This window comes from Astyanax mexicanus, chromosome 3 (genome assembly GCF_023375975.1).
Source record: "Astyanax mexicanus isolate ESR-SI-001 chromosome 3, AstMex3_surface, whole genome shotgun sequence".
Lineage (NCBI taxonomy): Eukaryota > Metazoa > Chordata > Actinopteri > Characiformes > Acestrorhamphidae > Astyanax > Astyanax mexicanus.
The window spans coordinates 4,281,379-4,299,089 of NC_064410.1; the positions used below are offsets into that span (position 1 = coordinate 4,281,379).

The window sequence follows — 17,711 nt, forward strand, 5'->3', positions numbered from 1 at the left end:
AGTTCAAAGGGTTAAATAAATAAATAAATAAAAAAAGAGCATGCTTTATTTTGCTTTATTCTGTTTTTGACAGACCTTTAAGGATTTCGTCTCACACTGGCAACCAATTAGCGCCTTCCCATCCACTCCAAACACCCCCCCCCCCTCCACTTTCCAAAAGCCGAGATGCGTAAACAGCCAGTGCTTCTTTCCTTTCACACTCGGCTCTGGCAGCACAGTTTCATTATGTCTGTAAGACTGGCAGCCTCCTGGCAAGTCACCTACAGGCGAGCCAAGAATGGCAGTCTATTTGGAAAAGAAAACAGAATATAACTGTGCATGTCTCAGATTGAAGTGCCATATGTGATGAATAAACACTGATTCATATTATCAAGGGTGTCTGAATGTGAATATGAATGGGAATCTTCAGGGTGCTGGAAAAACTGTCATTAAATCAAATATATATATATATATAGAAAAAGAAAAATGCGTTTGAAATCCACGCATCTGCCAGATGGTGATAAAGTCCATTTAAAAATAGGCCTACAAGAGATTCTTTCAAATAAATTAGTTTTAGACTAATAAATGCAATGCACATGCAATGTGTCAGAATCATTTTGCGAATACTGCATTTGTGAAAGGAAAGAAGCATCGTCACTAAAGGGTATTAAATCAAACACGTCATGTTACAATGCTTTGATTCTTGACAAGAAGTAAGTAGATACACAGCACTGTCTCTGTGTCTGTGTGAGTGACAGGCTACTGCTGCCTGAGAAGCGTAAGGTGGGGGGCAGGAGTAAACACAAGATAACCGCATGCATAGCCTCCATCCACATGGCTGGGCACGTGCTTGTAAACGTGAGCACGTGTGGAAAGCTGTGCACCTCAGTCCAGCACAGTTTTGCATATTTGCAGATTGTACCAGTTACAGCTGAATTCATGATTTTAATCCTAGAAAAACTTCAATCTTATTTACCTTTTAAAAAGCCATTTAAATGCCTGATTAAAGGGCTGATTACTGTTGTTTTGCTGTTTTCCTCTGGTTTTCGGGCTAATTCAGCTCTTGGTCAGTCAGGATATATATATATATATATATATATATATATATACAGGAGTTGGACAATGAAACTGAAACACCTGGTTGCTGTTTTTTAGAACACAATCATTTATTCTCCCTACGGACAGTTCTGGTGGAAACAGGAGAGTTGAGGTGCACATTGAATTCTGCCGTGATTTGATCAGCCGTGGTTTTATGTTTTTTGGATACAATCCGGGTTAGCACCCGAAAAACATCCCTTTCAGATAGCTTCCTCTTACAGCGTCCACAGTTAATCCTGTTGGATGTGGTTGGTCCTTCTTGGTGGTATGCTGGCTGACATTACCCTGGATACCGTGGCTCTTGATACATCACAAAGACTTGCTGTCTTGGTCACAGATGCTCCAGCAAGATGTGCACCAACAATTTGTCCTCTTTATATTATATTATATTATATACTTTATATTAATGCTACCAATGCTTCTTCAAAATGTGAAACTCATATATTATATAGATGTATTAAACACAGTGATATATTTTCAGCATTCATTATTTATTTTATTGTTGATGATGATAATTATGGCTTACAGCCAATAAAAACAAATCTCAGAAAATTAGAATATTATATAATAAGACCAATTGGTACTTTTGGCAGTACTGTGGGCAGTGTGCTCAAGTCCTGCTGGAAAATGAAATCCATATCTTCATAAAAAGTTCCCTCAGCAGAGGGAAGCATGAAGTGCTGAAATATTTTCCGGGAAAACTGACTTTCACTAACTTTGGACTTGATAATAAAACACAGTGGAGGGTAGAGGGTAGAAAGAAAATGACTGGTTCAGAGAAACAACCATTAAAATTATAGAAGAGGCGGGTCAAAAGGCGGGATCTGCAAAATGAGAAAACGACTGGGCAGTTGGATCCAGCCGTTATGGAGGAACATAAAAAAAGCATACTTTTTTAAGAAAAGATGTTTTTATTTTAATTAAAAAATATGAATTTAGTGAACAGGAGCTTATTAAGTTAACGTGAAAATGTGATGTAATTTCTGAGTTAATCGGCTATACAGTATTGTATATTATACAGTATTTTTGATAGTCAGCTAGCCAAAAACTGCAAAAAAAATATTGCAAGTATTTTTTTATTTTATTTTAAAGGGTTATTTGGGGAAACAGATATGTCTAAAAATATCTTGTTCACTAAATTAATCTTTATATTTATATTTAAATTTATATTTATATTTTAAATTTAAATAAAACAAAAAAATCTTCAAAAAGTGTCCTTTTTTTGTTTGCTCCTCAAAGATGTCTGGATCCAACTTCCTGGTCTTGTTCTCATTTAGCAGATCCTCTTTAAGTTGATTGGTTGTTTCTCTGAACCAATCACATTTCTTTCTGCCCTTAGGACTCTTTTGCGTAAGTAAAACTCTATATATGCACTGCACACACTGCCAAAAGTACCAACTGGTCTTATTATATAATATTCTAATTTTCTAACACACTGATTTTTGGGTTTTCATTGGCTGTAAGCCATAATAATCATATATATCAACAATAAAAGAAATATATGCTTAAAATAGATCACTCTGTGTTTTTAATACATCTATATATAATAATATATAAGTTTCACATGAAGTTTCACTGAATTACTGAAATAAAGCAACTTTTCAATTATATTTAATTATATTTAATTTTTCCTAAAAGGAAATTGGTCTGCTGAATTTAAACTCACCAAATTTTATTCTTTATCTTTTCCCCGTTTAAGAACTAACTGTATAAATGAGTACATAGCAATTCAAAATCCATATTTGATCCAGTTTTGTTTGATCTGTTGCTTAGAGATGCCCATATAATCTAATATTGTATCTGCTGAAGAATCAATAAGAGTCTTCCAGCTCTGGCAAATAAGAGAAAGCTGTTTTTGAAAGTTGACTGCGTGACTCATCTTTCTAGAACTTTAAATAACTTTTAACTAAAGTGGGATGAATCAGTTCTGTTCATACAGTAAGATCTAAAAAAAAAAAGACATGAAGAAGACAAAGAGATCTGCTTCTTGGTGGAATTGAATGGTCAACTTGGAGAAAAACAGCTGTAGCATCATACAGAATATTTATTGGTCAGTATTGCTTTCGTCAGGGCGAAATCGGCCAATGAAACCATGTGTGCTCTATAAATAAGGGTTAATCTACAGTTACAGTAGATACAGGAATCATCAGTGTAATCTATTGTTCTCATACGGATGCATGATAAAGGGAATAAAGGGAAGCTGCATTTCAGCACAACAACAGTTCTTTTTTCTTCTTCTATTGTTTATTGAGTGATGATAGCCTGTTCCAGTATCCTGTGGTCAAAAAAAGTCTGAAGACTGAGAACCTAAAATTTGTTTTTTTACATAGTAGATGTCACGTTCTTGTCCTGTCTTTTCATCCGTCGTTTATCTCTGTTTCTATCTTTTTTCCCGTGCCTGTCTGCTTCTCCTTGTCTCCGCCTCTGTCTTTAATGCTTCCACCTGTGTTCATTTGTAGCTCCGCCCCTTCGTTACCTGTCCCCAGGTGTTTTCTGTTTCCTGTCTACTTCTATTTTTATATATAGTCCCTGTTTCTGTGTTTCCTTGTCAGTTCCAGTGCATTTTTACATCAGTTAGGTTATTTTATGATGGGATTTTTTGTGAGAATAAAGTTTATGTGTTTGTGTTTTGATTTTTAATTTCTGTAAAGCGATTGGCACAAAGAGAAAGGAAACAATAGGCGCAATAGGAGGAACTGGCCGATAATAGGGGCGGCCGAAAATAGGGGATGTCAAATACTTCTTTACAGCACTGTAAATATATATTTTTCTTTAATAACAGAAGAATTCCTGATTGACTATTGCTGTTATCCAGCTGTTAGGAAGTTTATGCTATTGTGATGTATATCAGGACTCTTGTCCTGTATATCAGTTTTAAAGGGGAACTCCGGTGTAAAATGGATTTTTGTTGTAGTAAAACATGATTAAAAGTATTTACCTTTGATGAATAGCACACCGCCGTTCTCCTACAGTTTTCCGAGATCCAGATTTTTTAACAGTTTGTCCCCAAACAACCTTCAGACTGGGTGATACAGGGCATAATTTACCCTGATACATTGATTTTTCCCCCATTATCCAGCTCAAAGTAGCTCCACTTCTCCTTGCTTGGGCACTTTTTATAGTTATAAGTTATTAATGCCTCATCAGATTCTAGTGTGGAGCTACTTTGAGCTGCTGGACAACGGTGTAAAAAGTGATTTATCAGGGTAAATTATGCCCCATGTCACCCAGTCTGAAGGGTATTTGGACAAACTGTTAAAACTTCTGGATCTCTGAACGCTGTGGGAGAACGGAGGTGTGCTGTTCATCAAAGGTAAGTAATTTTTATCATGTTTTACTACAACAAAAGTCCATTTTACACCAGAGTTCTCCTTTAACCCTTGTGTGGTGTTCGGGTCTGTGGGACCCGTTTTTCATTTTTCATCAAATGATACAAAAAAAATATTTTTTCTAACTCAAACTCATTGGCATTGGCTCATTTTTTGTGAAAAACATATATCAAAACACATTTTCGATAAACACACACTGTATACCCCCCCCCACACACACACACATTTATATTACATACAGTATGTTTGGCCAAGGGCTAATAAACATTGCTTCATTTGTAAATTTGAAAATAAAACAAATTCTATTTAATTCATTTTCTTTTACATTTTATTAAAAAACTAATAAAAAAAGAGTAGCACTTTTTTAAAGAAATGTAACATAAGAAAAGTAAAGGGCAAATATTAACCATGTAAGCTGTTTATATTGCTTGCAATTTAGGTGAAGCAAGCATGTGTAAAGCATTTTAATGTAAAATTGCTTAATTTTGCTGAATTAAATACAAGTAACAAAGTAAACGAGTAACAAAAATAAGAACACCACACAAGGGTTAAGCTTGTAGTTGGTTTTCTTGCAGCAGTTTAAGTAAGGTTTAAGTGCTCCGATGTTTCAGGACATCTAATTCTCTTTGCAGCCTAATCAGGTCAGCCCTGGTCGTTAGATAGTAATTCACTATGTACAGAACAAATGATCGATCTGAGAGACGCCCAATGAATTCCAAAACTCGGAATGAACCATCAGAATGAGCCAAAAATGAGCCAGGGAGGTATTGTCCTTCCTTTAGCGATGTCCAGAGCATACCTAAGCAGCATGGATACACAATGATCCTTCTGAATACTTTGGTCTATTGTTTCTAATTGCATTTGATGTTGATCGTGATTGTTCTGTAATCCTTTTGATGTCTGGCTCTGTCTCCTAACAATGCAATGTCTAGTTTTATTGCATAAATTGCATATAAGCATCAATTTTTGAGTTTGTGCCAATCCTAATCCCAATCATTAACCCTTAGAACCCTTACGGACAGATTTTACGTCCAAAATCGCACCTTGTGTTCTCTTGAGCTTAATTACTCAGGAATTCCTTCACACATCAACATAATCCATATATGGTTAGAAAGGGCGGAGCTTACTCTTTCTAACAATAGTGATGCCTTAAAAGTGTGGTAAAGCTAAATCTACAAGAAACCCATTGAGAAAAACACCTAAAAAAGTGAGAAATATCCTTCCTCAACCAATATTTATTATTTACCTTTAGTGCTTCAAACATATTTATATGATGTTTTATATAAACCAAATAATATCAGTAAATAAAGACTCAAAAGTGTCGACAGACAGAAAAAGTGTGAAACTACCTGCTGTTTTTACTCAAACTAAAGCTATAGGTATGGTGTGCGCACTACTTTATATAGTGTCATATATTTTACTTCCACATTTTTACTAAGTAGTTATTAATTTGCACTAAACATTTTTATTTATTTACTAAAATGTAAACATTTTTGTATAAATATATAGTTTTCATTGTGTTTCCTGATCCTCAAAATACTGAAAGGCATAGGCTGCTCTGAGCGTCAGGTTTTTAATAAGTTAATCTACATGATTAAATCCTAGAGTATTTAATTATTGATTATCAAGAAAAATAAATAACTCCGCCTGATGCTGTTTCTCCATGTATTTGATCAAAGTAATAATTAATAATCCATGTAATGAACTATTATCATCAATATTCTTATGCTCTTAATCTCTCTCATATACAGTCTAGTCTAACCATTTTTGTAAAGATATCTTAGGTGTGAATATAAAGTATAAAGTCTATACATTCAAAAATAAGTAACACAAAAAATAAAAAAACAGGCGCTTGTTAAAATTTTGACTAAAACACAAAACATGATAATTTCCAGGAAAATAGAACAATTCTGCTTCCTTTTACATTTTAAATTATTATGTTTTTGATTTTTGAGCAGCCGTATGTCTTCTGGAGTAAAAGAGATCAGAGCATGTGACTGTCTGATGTAATTACTGTGTTATAAGACATGAAAAAGGAGAAACGGAGAAAAAACACACCAAAACAGCCTAGAGTTCAAAGGGTTAAAAAGTATCCTGGATGAAAAAAACAACAGCAACAACAAATGTCCTCATACCACTGGAACGTCCTCTACAGTCCCCTCTAAAGCATCTTTACCATCACGCGCCCAGACACTGTGACAACCCCCCATCTACCAATTTAACGCGGCACTAATGACAGCAGTCGATACACGTCTGCTCATAATGAGAACCAATCAACAGGCTCCTCAAAACTCACGGAGAAAGCAGCGCCCCTGCCAGCACCGCGTCCGCCGTTACAGTAAAGAGGTGTAATGATTAAAAAGTCATTAATAGAACACCATTAAAAAAGCTGCAAATCAAATACAAATAAAAAAAAGCTCATCGAGTCTGTGAAAACAGTTCGATGCTGGGTTTTCAGGCCCTCGCGTACCTTTCCATCAAAAATAGATTTTAAAAAAGTACATTTCAGAGCAAAGACTAATCTCAAAACTATCACAAAACAAAAATATCATAATATATTTATATATCAGAACTTTCTGTGATTTAAGTTTTTAAGAATGATTTTTAGAGTTTTGTCACATCAGTCCAAAGAATATTTATCTTAAACCCTGGGGATCATCAAGATGTTTTTGTCTTGGAACTTAGAATACCTTAACTGAGGCCTTAAGTGAGACCTGTGATCTCCTGGATGAGTTGTTCATGCCCTTTTGGAGTAATTTTGGTCGGTCGGCCGGTCACTTCTGGGAAGGTTCACCAGTGTTCCATGTTTTCTCCAATTATGAATAATAGCACTGGAGTCACAAACCCTTAGAAATGATTTTGTTACCTTTTCCAGACTGATAGATGATCAATGACTTTTGTTCTCATCTGTTGTTGAGTTTCTTCAGATGGGGGTATTATAATAATGTGTTGCTTTTTGAGAACTTTTATCTGCTTCATGTTGTCAGACAGGTTCTATTTAAGTGATTTCTTCATTCTACAGGTCTGGCGGTAATCAGTGCCTGTTGTTGTTAGTAGTAAAATTGAACTCAGCTTTACAAATAATGTGATTAATCACAGTAAATTTATGGGGGGCAAAATTTTTTCCTTCCCTTAATAAATGATTTTTATATTTACTCAGGTTTTATTTGCTTGATATTAAAGTTTGTTTAATGATCTGAAAAATGTAGGTATGATAAAAATGCAAAGGAAAAAAAGAAATCAGTAAGGGGGCAAATACTTTTTCACAGCACTGTAAACATTTGTACAATTAGTGGTATTTTACTGACTTCAGAATATGTCAAAACATATTACAATGGGTTTCTAAACACTGTACCAGCTGTTAAGCATGGTGGAGGTTGCATTACGCACTTCACCGTTTTTGCTGCCAAAAAGCTTAGAATTAAGCATTGTGAGCATAACCTAAAATCAACAACTAGTAAATTGAAACTACCTAAATGCGTATCAAAAAACGACGTCACTGCCGCGCAAACAGCAGCAGAAAATGCATAACATGAACTCATGCAACTAAGAAAAAATTGTTGTCCCACTTTTTTTGTGCTTTCACTGCACAAAATCGTGCATGTTGCTATAGAACTGCCTTCATTATTCACTTTAAAATATTTCCAAACTGAGACATTTGATTTGCTGCTTCGTTCTTGCAGCTTTTCATATGAATTTTCCTCACTCAAAACTCACACAAAGAACCTTTGTTGCTACTCGTTGACATTCATTATGCACCATAGAGCCTTAATGACAAGACTAGCACCAGTCTACTGTATATTTCACTCTGTTTTTTTTTTTTCACCTGAAAATGACATGATTGGCCTGATTTTCAAAGATATAATTGGGCGATTGACTGTTGACTGTTGTCAGGGTTTTAATCAGTCAGTGTCGCACCTGTATTTCCCGCCGCCATGATAGAAACACGCCGGAAATGTACCTGAACACACCTCACTTCCAGACCACCACACCCATCAACCAGCAGTGTAGATTTATTCCTAAACTCTATTTACGCTGTTGTAACGGTGCATGTCCAAGGCATTAAAATAGACTGTTGACAGGGTATAATATAGCAATAAGCTACGTTTTTGTCCACCTTTGGTCTAAAAAAAAATCCAGTTGGGAAATTGAATTGGGAAATCAGAGCAGCATGCCCATTTGTCAGCGGTGCCGAGGTAAGACGCCGTACTGTACCCTCAGCCCTGAGACACCTACAGCCGAGCATATGGTGCCGATTTACGGGAGCGACTGATTGGAAGCCGAGAGGAGCTCGGATCAAAAACGAGCTTTTAATTTTTAAAGCTGTTATTGTTGCTAGCTTGCGTTCCACTTTAATCTCCTCATTCTTGCAGAGCGTAATTACTGCCAATTTCTACCCACTGTTTCAGAGCCTAAATGGAAACGTATCCTTCACTTATCCTCTTTTAATAGGCTTCTATAATCAAAGCTGGAGTCGCTTACAGGCCATTATACACACACTTAAACACACACATATACACACACAGGCATACACGCGTTCACACATACAAACGGGCACTTATTTTAGCGTGAACGACATGTGATATGATGCGAACCCATCAGGAGAGCGGCGCGCCAAGGTCGAGCAGGTGCCCATCTGTATCAGTGGCTGTCAGGACCTCTGGGCATTGTGGGTACTTAACAAACACACGTCGGGAATGAGCAAGTGCATCTGTCTCATTAAAACATGTTGAATATTTCATAGCGGCTGGTGTGGAGGCTGGGGCTGGCGTGCATGTGTGTGTGTTTGTGTGTGTGTGTGTGTGTGTGTGTGTGTGTGCGAGCGGGCGGGGCAGGGGGGGTGAGCATGGCTCCTGTGTTAGTTTTAGTGCTGTTTCCCATGTATTTAGCTCTTAGTGGGGACCCTAGTTAGTCAGAATGGGGATATCAGATATCAGACTGACAATGATTAAAAAAAAAAGACGAAAATAAAAATGAAGCGATGTCTTAAAAAAGGCTGAAAGATGGTTTAGAAGCCCAATGCTTCTTCTTAATATAAGCAATGTATCCTGATAAAACCATTAAAGGTCAAATAAACCATCTGCACACTCGAGTAGATATAAAGCTAATGTAGCTCTAGACGTTTCTTTCATTACTGAAACATAAAATCATAGCAAATTATATGGTAGCAAAAATGTTTCCACTTTTTCAGGTCTTATTCTGTTTTGTTGATCCAAAGAAAGATCTAACCTGTGACTAAAAAAGTTCAACTGCGATATTTGTGACTCTTAACACCTTTATTAAACTCTGTATACAAGAAGATGCACTACTAGAGAATAAGAACAATCTCAGACTCACTTTTAACAGGTTTTGCACAAAACATATGGTTCTATGCATAAATATAGAACTACAATTTAGTTATACAAATCAGGAGATCTGGCTGGTTCAAATCCCAGTCATGCAGCTTACCATCAGCTGCTGCCAGAGCCCTGAGAGAGCACAAATTGCCTTGCTCTCTCTGGGTGGGAAGAAGGTGCTCTGAGTTTCTTTTATTTTACCAAATCGAAAACCTCTGGAATATAATCAAGAGGAAGATGGATGATCACAAGTTATCCAAAAGCAGTGTGTAAGACTGGTGGAGGAGAGAATGATGCCAAGATGCATAAAACAAAACTGTGATTAAAAACCAGGGTTATTCCAACAAATATTGATTTCTGAATATGTTAATTTTACTCAAACATAAACCTATAAATAGCAAAATCAGAGAAACTGATTGACAAAAACTGAAGTGCTCTCTTATTTGTTTCCAGAGCCAATACTAAGGCCTAAGATTTCTGTGCCCGAAATAATCCTGATTTGACAGGTCTCACTGGTCGAAAATATTTAGATAAATATATTGTATTATAAAAATATATTTTTAGTATCTTTGATTCCTTATGTGTCCTTTAATTCTCATGTATTTAGGATGTAGAAAATAAATAAAGAAATTTGAATGGTATGTCCAGAAAGAATTAAATTAAGGTATGTCCAAACTTGGGCAAAATAATTTTAATATAATAACTAATATAATAAATGAACATGTCTGGGTTTTTTTCTCTGTAGGAATGCCAGTAAAAAAAGAGCAGAATTACAACTTTTGTTGTCGTATATTTTCGGCCCTCAAACTGCCACAAATATCACATTTTGACCCTTTAAGACAAGGGTCTTAAAGGGTTTGGGCACTGCTGGTTTAGAGGATGGAGCTGTGGGAGTTATGGGACACATGCCACAAAGATAGTAATACATTCATGAATGTGTGTGTGTGTGTGTGTGGCTCCGTGTCTTCCCTTTGCCTCTTCTGTGGCATGTGCCTATCAATGAAGCCTTCATCAATTCTTTATGTCAGCATCGCTACATTAAGGGTGCCGCCGTTTTTATGCCCTTTCTCCCTTAAATATTTAATACAAACACTTACAGCAAATTGTCCCCTAAGGCCAATTACGAGGCTTTTGTGCAGCAGAAACAGTAATGGTATCTACCAGCAGACATGAGAGTGTGTGTCCTCACATCTTCAACCCCATTCCAGCTCTATTATAGCTCAGTTCTGTCTGTCTTCTGCAGCAGAAGCTCCAACGTCCTTGTCCAATAGCGGGAGCCATCGCTAACTAGAGATTAACATTCACTGTGGCATTGTTTTAATAAGCTTCTGCAACGTCACAAGATTTATTTATTATTCAATCCAGTGTTCAGTGTTGCTGGATTAATTTTTCACCAAGATCATCCATTGCAGCAGCATTGATGATGGTAGAGTCTGACCACTGCACAAAGCAGCTCTTCTCCATCCAGCACATCCCAAAGATTCTCAATGAGGTTAAGATCTGGACTCTGTGGTGAACTCTCTCTCAATCCATGTGTGAAAATGATAAATGATGATCTCACGCTCCCTGAACTCTGAACTCTTTCACAATTCCAGCCCCATGAATCCTGACATTGTCATCTTGGAATATGAAGAAAAAAATCCATTGATGGAATAACCTGGTCTATATTCAGTGTATTCAGGTAGTCAGCTGACCTCATTCTTTCAGCAGCACATACTGTTGCTGAACCTAAACCTGCAGACCAACTGCAGCATCAACCAACCAACCCCACATCATCTACTTATTCACATCCATGTGGAGATTTTTTTTGGGGGGTATCACGATACAGAGGTTATGATCCAACATATAGCAAAATATATAATGTTTAGATATATAATGTTTCCAGCAGTGGCAGCAGGAACACCCTCCACTCACAGTCCCATACCGAGCGGTGCTGTGAACAGAGCAGGGAATGAGGGAGGGAGCTGGCAGGGAGAGCCAACAAATGGCAGGTTTAAGTTCATTTTTGAACTCTTATCACATGTACCAAACAACATTTGTTACACTTGCGTGAAAAGGTATTTGCTCCCTACAGATTTCTATTGTTTTTGCCTTTTTGTCATACTTACATTTTTCATAAATTAATAAATTGAAATCAGTAAGGGGCAAATACATTTTCACACCACTGTACTAATTCACAAACTTTTCTACAGATACAAGCTATAGCTACAGGGCTAGGATAGGAACGTTAGCTTAGCTACGTTAGTATGGCTTCTCTGATTTTGCTATTTATAGGTTTATGTTTGAGTAAAATGAACATTGTTGTCTTATTCTATTATTCTATAAACTACAGACAACATTTCTCCCAAACTCCAAATAAAAATTTTCTAATTTAGAGCATTTATTTACAGAAAATGAGAAATGGCTGAAATAACAAAAAAGATGCAGAGCTTTCAGACCTCAAATACTGCAAAAAAGTTTTAAGAGTTCAGAAATAAATATTTGGTGGAATAACCCTGGTGGTTTTTAATCACAGTTTTTTTTTTTTTTATGCATATTGGCATCATGTTCTCCTCCACCAGTCTTACACACTGCTTTTGGATAACGTTATGCTGCTTCACTCCTGATGCAAAAATTCAATAAGCAGTTCAGTTTGGTTTGATGGCTTGCGATCACCCAAGTGGTTTTCAATTTGGTAAAATCAAAGAAACTTATCATCTGTATGACTTAAGTAGCACTGCTGTGGTAAATGTATGGTTAGAATAGCACTACTGAACCTATAGCACTACTAGTTATACACTAGCTTAACAGTACAATTATGATTATAAGTGCACTTTTAAGGAAGCTAGCTTGCTAGCTATATACAGTGTGTGAGTACAGTATAGCAAAGACGTTTAGCCACATGTTTAATTTAAGTGCATTCTTTTCTCTAAGGCTCTCTAACACACTCTTTAATGCTGAATTTTGTCTTGTTTCTGCTGGGTTCTGTTTCCTAAAGGGATGCAGTCTTGTTCCAAAGATCAGTGTCTGACTCTGTTCAGGTGTATGTATGAAAACAGCAGGGTCACAGAGCCGAATTCGTACTGATATCCCCCCTTTTAACAAAAGTGACCAGAAACAGCACAGCCTGTAAAGCAGAGACGTTAGAGAAAACACCATTACTGCCGCTCAGCATGAGGTATGGATTCATTCATCGCACAAGTGTAATCAGCAGGGAGAACCCATGCTGAGTAAATCAAACGCCCATCATCCACAATAGTGCCAAGATGGCCACAAAGCAGTTTAGCACTTTTTTATACACTGATTTACCAATGGAAAAGGGTGGATCACTGAAAAAAATAAAACATCTCATTTAAACCATTTTTAACTCGCCCTAAAATTATCTTTCGATTGAGACATTTGGTATATGAAGTATCCTGTGAATATCATTGGAATATGGCCGTGCCATCAGGGAAGAAAAAATATATTCAGGTGGTCAGCTGACCTCATTCTTTCAGCACATACTGCTGCTGAACCTAAACCTGCAGACCAACTGCATCATCAACCAACCAACCAACCCCACATCATTTACTTACTTAAATCCAGGTGGAGACTTTTTTTTTTTGCAAAGCATACGACATATGACATGACTTAGTTAGCACTGCTGGGGAAAATATATGGTTAGAATAGCACTATTGAACCTATAGCACTACTAGTTATCTATCTGAACAGTAAAATTATGATCATAATGGCACTTATAAGGAAGCTAGCTTGCTAGCTATTTACAGTGTGTGACCAAAGTAGCACAGCTGTTTAGCCACATGTGTCAATTTAAACTATTTTTAACTCGTCCTAAAATTATCAGTCGGTCGAGACACGTTTTGTATCTGAAGTAGCCTGTGATTCTTTAGCTTAGCACTGGAGCTACAAGTTCAGTACACAGACTCACTGTACACTTTCACAATTCCAGCCCCATCAATTCTGGCATTGTCATCTTGGAATATGGCCGTGATCATCAGGGAAGAAAGAATATATTCAGGTGGTCAGCTGACCCCATTCTTTCAGCACATACTGCTGCTGAACCTAAACCTGCAGACCAACTGCAGCATCAACCAACCAACCCCACATCATTTACTTACTTAAATCCAGGTGGAGACTTTTTTTTGGCTAAGCATACGACATATGACATGACTTAAGTAGCACTGCTGGGGAAAATGTATGGTTAGAATAGCACTACTGAACCTATAGCACTACTAGTTATCTATCTAACAGTAAAATTATGATCATAATGGCACTTTTAAGGAAGCTAGCTTGATAGCTATATACAGTTTGTGACCAAAGTAGCACAGCTGTTTAGCCACATGTGTCAATTTAAACCATTTTTAACTCGTCCTAAAATTATCAGTCGATCCGAAACACATTTTGTATTTGAAGTAGCCTGTGATTATTTAGCTTAGCATTGGAGCTACAAGGCTTACTCTCTTGGAAGCCAAACCCCTCCGATTTTTCACTACTTAAATAAAGCAGCCAGAAAATAAAACAAAAAACGGGCAAGCCTTTAATAGCTATGCTAAACCAATTTACCGAAACAAGTGAATGTAACTAATGTAAAGAAGTTATCTGTATTTAAAACTACTATTATTCTATAATAAGTAGAATTCAATAGAAAACCAAATGTAATTTCACTTAAATTTTATGGCAGCTTTTGAACTCAAGTTTTTGAGTTGAAGCTGCTAATATATTTCACAGTGTGGGATGCACCCTGTCACTTTTCTGCAGATGATATTGCTAATAAATTGACATTTAATCTATTGTGGTAAGCCAAGTCATTTTAAAGAAAAGTCCCTCAGAGAAAAAGAAAAAATTTCGAGACATGTTTCATTTTTATGTTTTTTTTTTATGAATATATTTTTTTAGTATAGTAAAAAAAGTAGTAGTAAATGCTTTGGTTAATTTGGGGATAATTCTGGGTCAGGTGATGTGTTTTGGATTAATAAAAAATAAATAATGTACTCAGTTGTCCTCAGATAGAGATGTGAGGATAAACACATTTTCCAAAACGCTACTTGAGACTAAAAATCTATCTATGAGAAGTTTACAAAAATATCCTAAAAACAAATTAATTTATATGTATTTTTAAGAATGACTATCAGTGAAATTTTGATGATCTTAGCTCTTGGTTGTATTTAAAGAAGGAAACGTAAACCAACCCGCATTTTCTGACCAATTTCCTGTCAGAATTTCCCACCGTTAGCCTGATGCTAACAGACATATGTCTATTATCCTGTGTAACTTTTGGTCTTTCTTTCCTAGGGCAACCCTGATAGATAGATAGATAGATAGATAGATAGATAGATAGATAGATAGATAGATAGATAGATAGATAGATAGATAGATAGATAGATAGATAGATAGATAGATAGATAGATAGATAGATAGATAGATCTATAAGGCATAGCCCTTGGCAAAATTTGTACTCGTTATCATGTTTCACTACAAGCAAAGTCCATTTCACACCAGATTTCTCCTTCAAAAGTTTGAGTTGTCCAGATGCCAGGCATGCTTTTTTGCAATGTTTTACAAAATTTGCAATAATAAAAGCATAATAAATAACACATTATGGGCCAAAAATGAGTAGAAATATATAAAATCTCGCTGCTACTCAGTGCTGCTTTTCCTTCCCATGATCTGTTTACACTAAAACACACTCTAAAAGAGCTGAAAAAAATGCAGACTCGTGCATTTTCACTGCATGACAACAACCGAAATCTTTAGAAGCCAACCTCACATTTATTACCACATCAATATCCAAAGTATTACTCCTATTAACAGCAAAAATAAGCCATTAAAAACAAGAACAAGCTCTGTCACTATTCCCCCTCTTTAATATAATATAATGGAAGTAAATGGAGGGGTTTGCACTCACTGTGTGCTAAGACTTCTTTTAGGGGTGCTTGAGCTTCTCTAAAAAGAGCTAGCAACCCCCCTTTGCTTTAAAAGTTCCCAGTTTTCTCGTTTTTAAGTGAGAGGGCCCTCAGAATTCTACCAATGAAGTTTGGAGCTACTTTGTTGTTTGGCTTGTTGTTAATGGTGTAAAAATAGCAGTTTTTCTTTTAAATATGCCCATATCTCTAGCATTGTAAGGCTGTTGGGAGCATCGACTAAAAGTGATGTATTTGGGAATGCTAGAGGTGAACGGATGTGGGATATTTGATAAAAGTTCGCACTTGTTATCATGTTTCACTACAAGCAAAGTCCATTTCACACCAAACTTCTCCTTTAAGAGTTTGAAGAGTCCAGATTTCAAACACTTACGGGTTTTTTGAATAATAAAAGCATAATAAATAACACATTAAGAGAAAAAAAATTAGAAGAAATCAATGAAATCTAGCTGCTACTCAGTGCTGTGTTTCAGTTCACACTGAAACACACTCCAGAAGAGCTGAAAAAAAGTACAGGCTCGTGCATTTGCACTGCATAACAACAACCGATATCTATAGGAGCCAACCTCACATTAATTATCACATTAATAACCACAGCATTACTCCTATTAAAACAGCAAAAATAAGGCAATAAAACACAAGAACAAGCTCTGCCGCTATTCCCCCTTTCTAATGGAAGTCAATGGAGGAGTTCTGCACTGTGGGTCCAGAATCTGCTATAGGCTATAACTGGCACGCCTCGTCCCTGCCCGCAGAACAGCAGCAGCTCGCGCTGGCTCATTTTGTTTACAGATAAACAGGGTTAGAACGCAGGGCTGGAGCGCGCGCGCGACTCCGGGGGTACGGGGGTGTCTTACCTCGCACGGGAGAGCAGCTAACATCAGCAGCAGAAACATGGCACTGAAGAGGTGCATCCTCCTCTCTCTCTCCTCCTCTTCTCTCCCTCTCTCCCTCCCCAGCGAAGACGACAGCTCTCCCTCTCTTCCTCTCTTCCTCTCCTCCTCCTCCTGCTCTCGCGCTCCCTCTCTCCCTCTCTCTCTCTCTCTCTCTCTTTTCCTCCTTTTCTCGAGTCTTTAGGATCCACGAGCGATGCTGCCGGTGCTGATGCTGCTGGTCCTGATGCTGCTGCTGCCGCTGCTGCGTCTCGCGCTCTCGACGATCCACATCACCACTTCCACCACATCCATCCGCCGCTCCTCTCTCTCTCTCTCTCTCTCTCTCTCTGTCTCTCTGTCTCTCTCTCAAACAGAGGTCAGGCGTTCACGGTCACGCTGGGTGGGTGGGGTGGGTGGGTGTATGGTGGGGTGGGCTGGGCTGGGGGGTCATCAGATGGACGGAGGATGGTGGAGGTGGAGGAGAGAAGAAGGAGGCAGCGCTGCTGCTGCTCCTGCTGCACGGTCTGAGGTTGGCTGGTTGGTTGTGGCACGAGACTGTGAAGCGCGCGCGCGCGCGCAAGGAGAGAGAACGTGGACCGGTGTGCGTGTGTGAGCGCGCGTGTGCGTGCCGGCTAGAGTGTGTGTGTGCGTGCCTGCGAGCGTGTGTGTGTTGCGTGTGTCTGTGTCTGTGTGTGTGTGTGTGTGTGTGCGTGTGTGTATGTTTGGTGCGCGCGCGCTTACGAGGCTCGGACGCTAGGAGCAGCAGCACACATGCACGAGGAGATCAGAGAGAAAGAGAGAGACACAGAGAGAAAAGAGAGAGAGAGAGAGAGAGAGAGAGAGAGAGAGAGAGAGAGAGAGAGGTGTGGGGGTTAGGTGTGGGGAAAGGGGCATTCTCTTTGGAACATTGAGAGAAAGAAAAAGAGAGAGAGACAAGAACAGAAGGAGCGAGAGAGAGAGAGAGAGAGAGAGAGAGAGAGAGAGAGGGAAGTAGATTAGGTGATGTTGAATCTTGAAAGAGAAACAGAAAGAAACACACAGAGCAATAAAGGGGCAAGAGAAAAACAGATAGAGAGTGTCAGAAAGAAAGAGAGGGGGGGTTAGGTGTGGGAAAGGGGGAACCTACTTTGGAACCTTGAGAGAAAGAAAAAGAGAAATAGAAACAGAAAAAAGAGTGAGAGAGAAATAGAGAGC

At 37.9% G+C, this 17,711-nt stretch overlaps 1 protein-coding gene across 1 annotated transcript in view; it reads right to left on the reverse strand.

The window, feature by feature from the left end:
- Positions 1-16,920, reverse strand: part of olfm2a (olfactomedin 2a) — a 176,590-nt gene extending 159,670 nt beyond the window's left edge. Inside the window, exon 1 of the mRNA XM_022668003.2 lies at positions 16,500-16,920. Within this exon, the coding sequence (XP_022523724.1) occupies positions 16,500-16,556 (57 nt within the window). The 5' untranslated portion in view covers positions 16,557-16,920. The remainder of the gene's footprint in view (positions 1-16,499) is intronic.
- Positions 16,921-17,711: the final 791 nt, after the last annotated feature.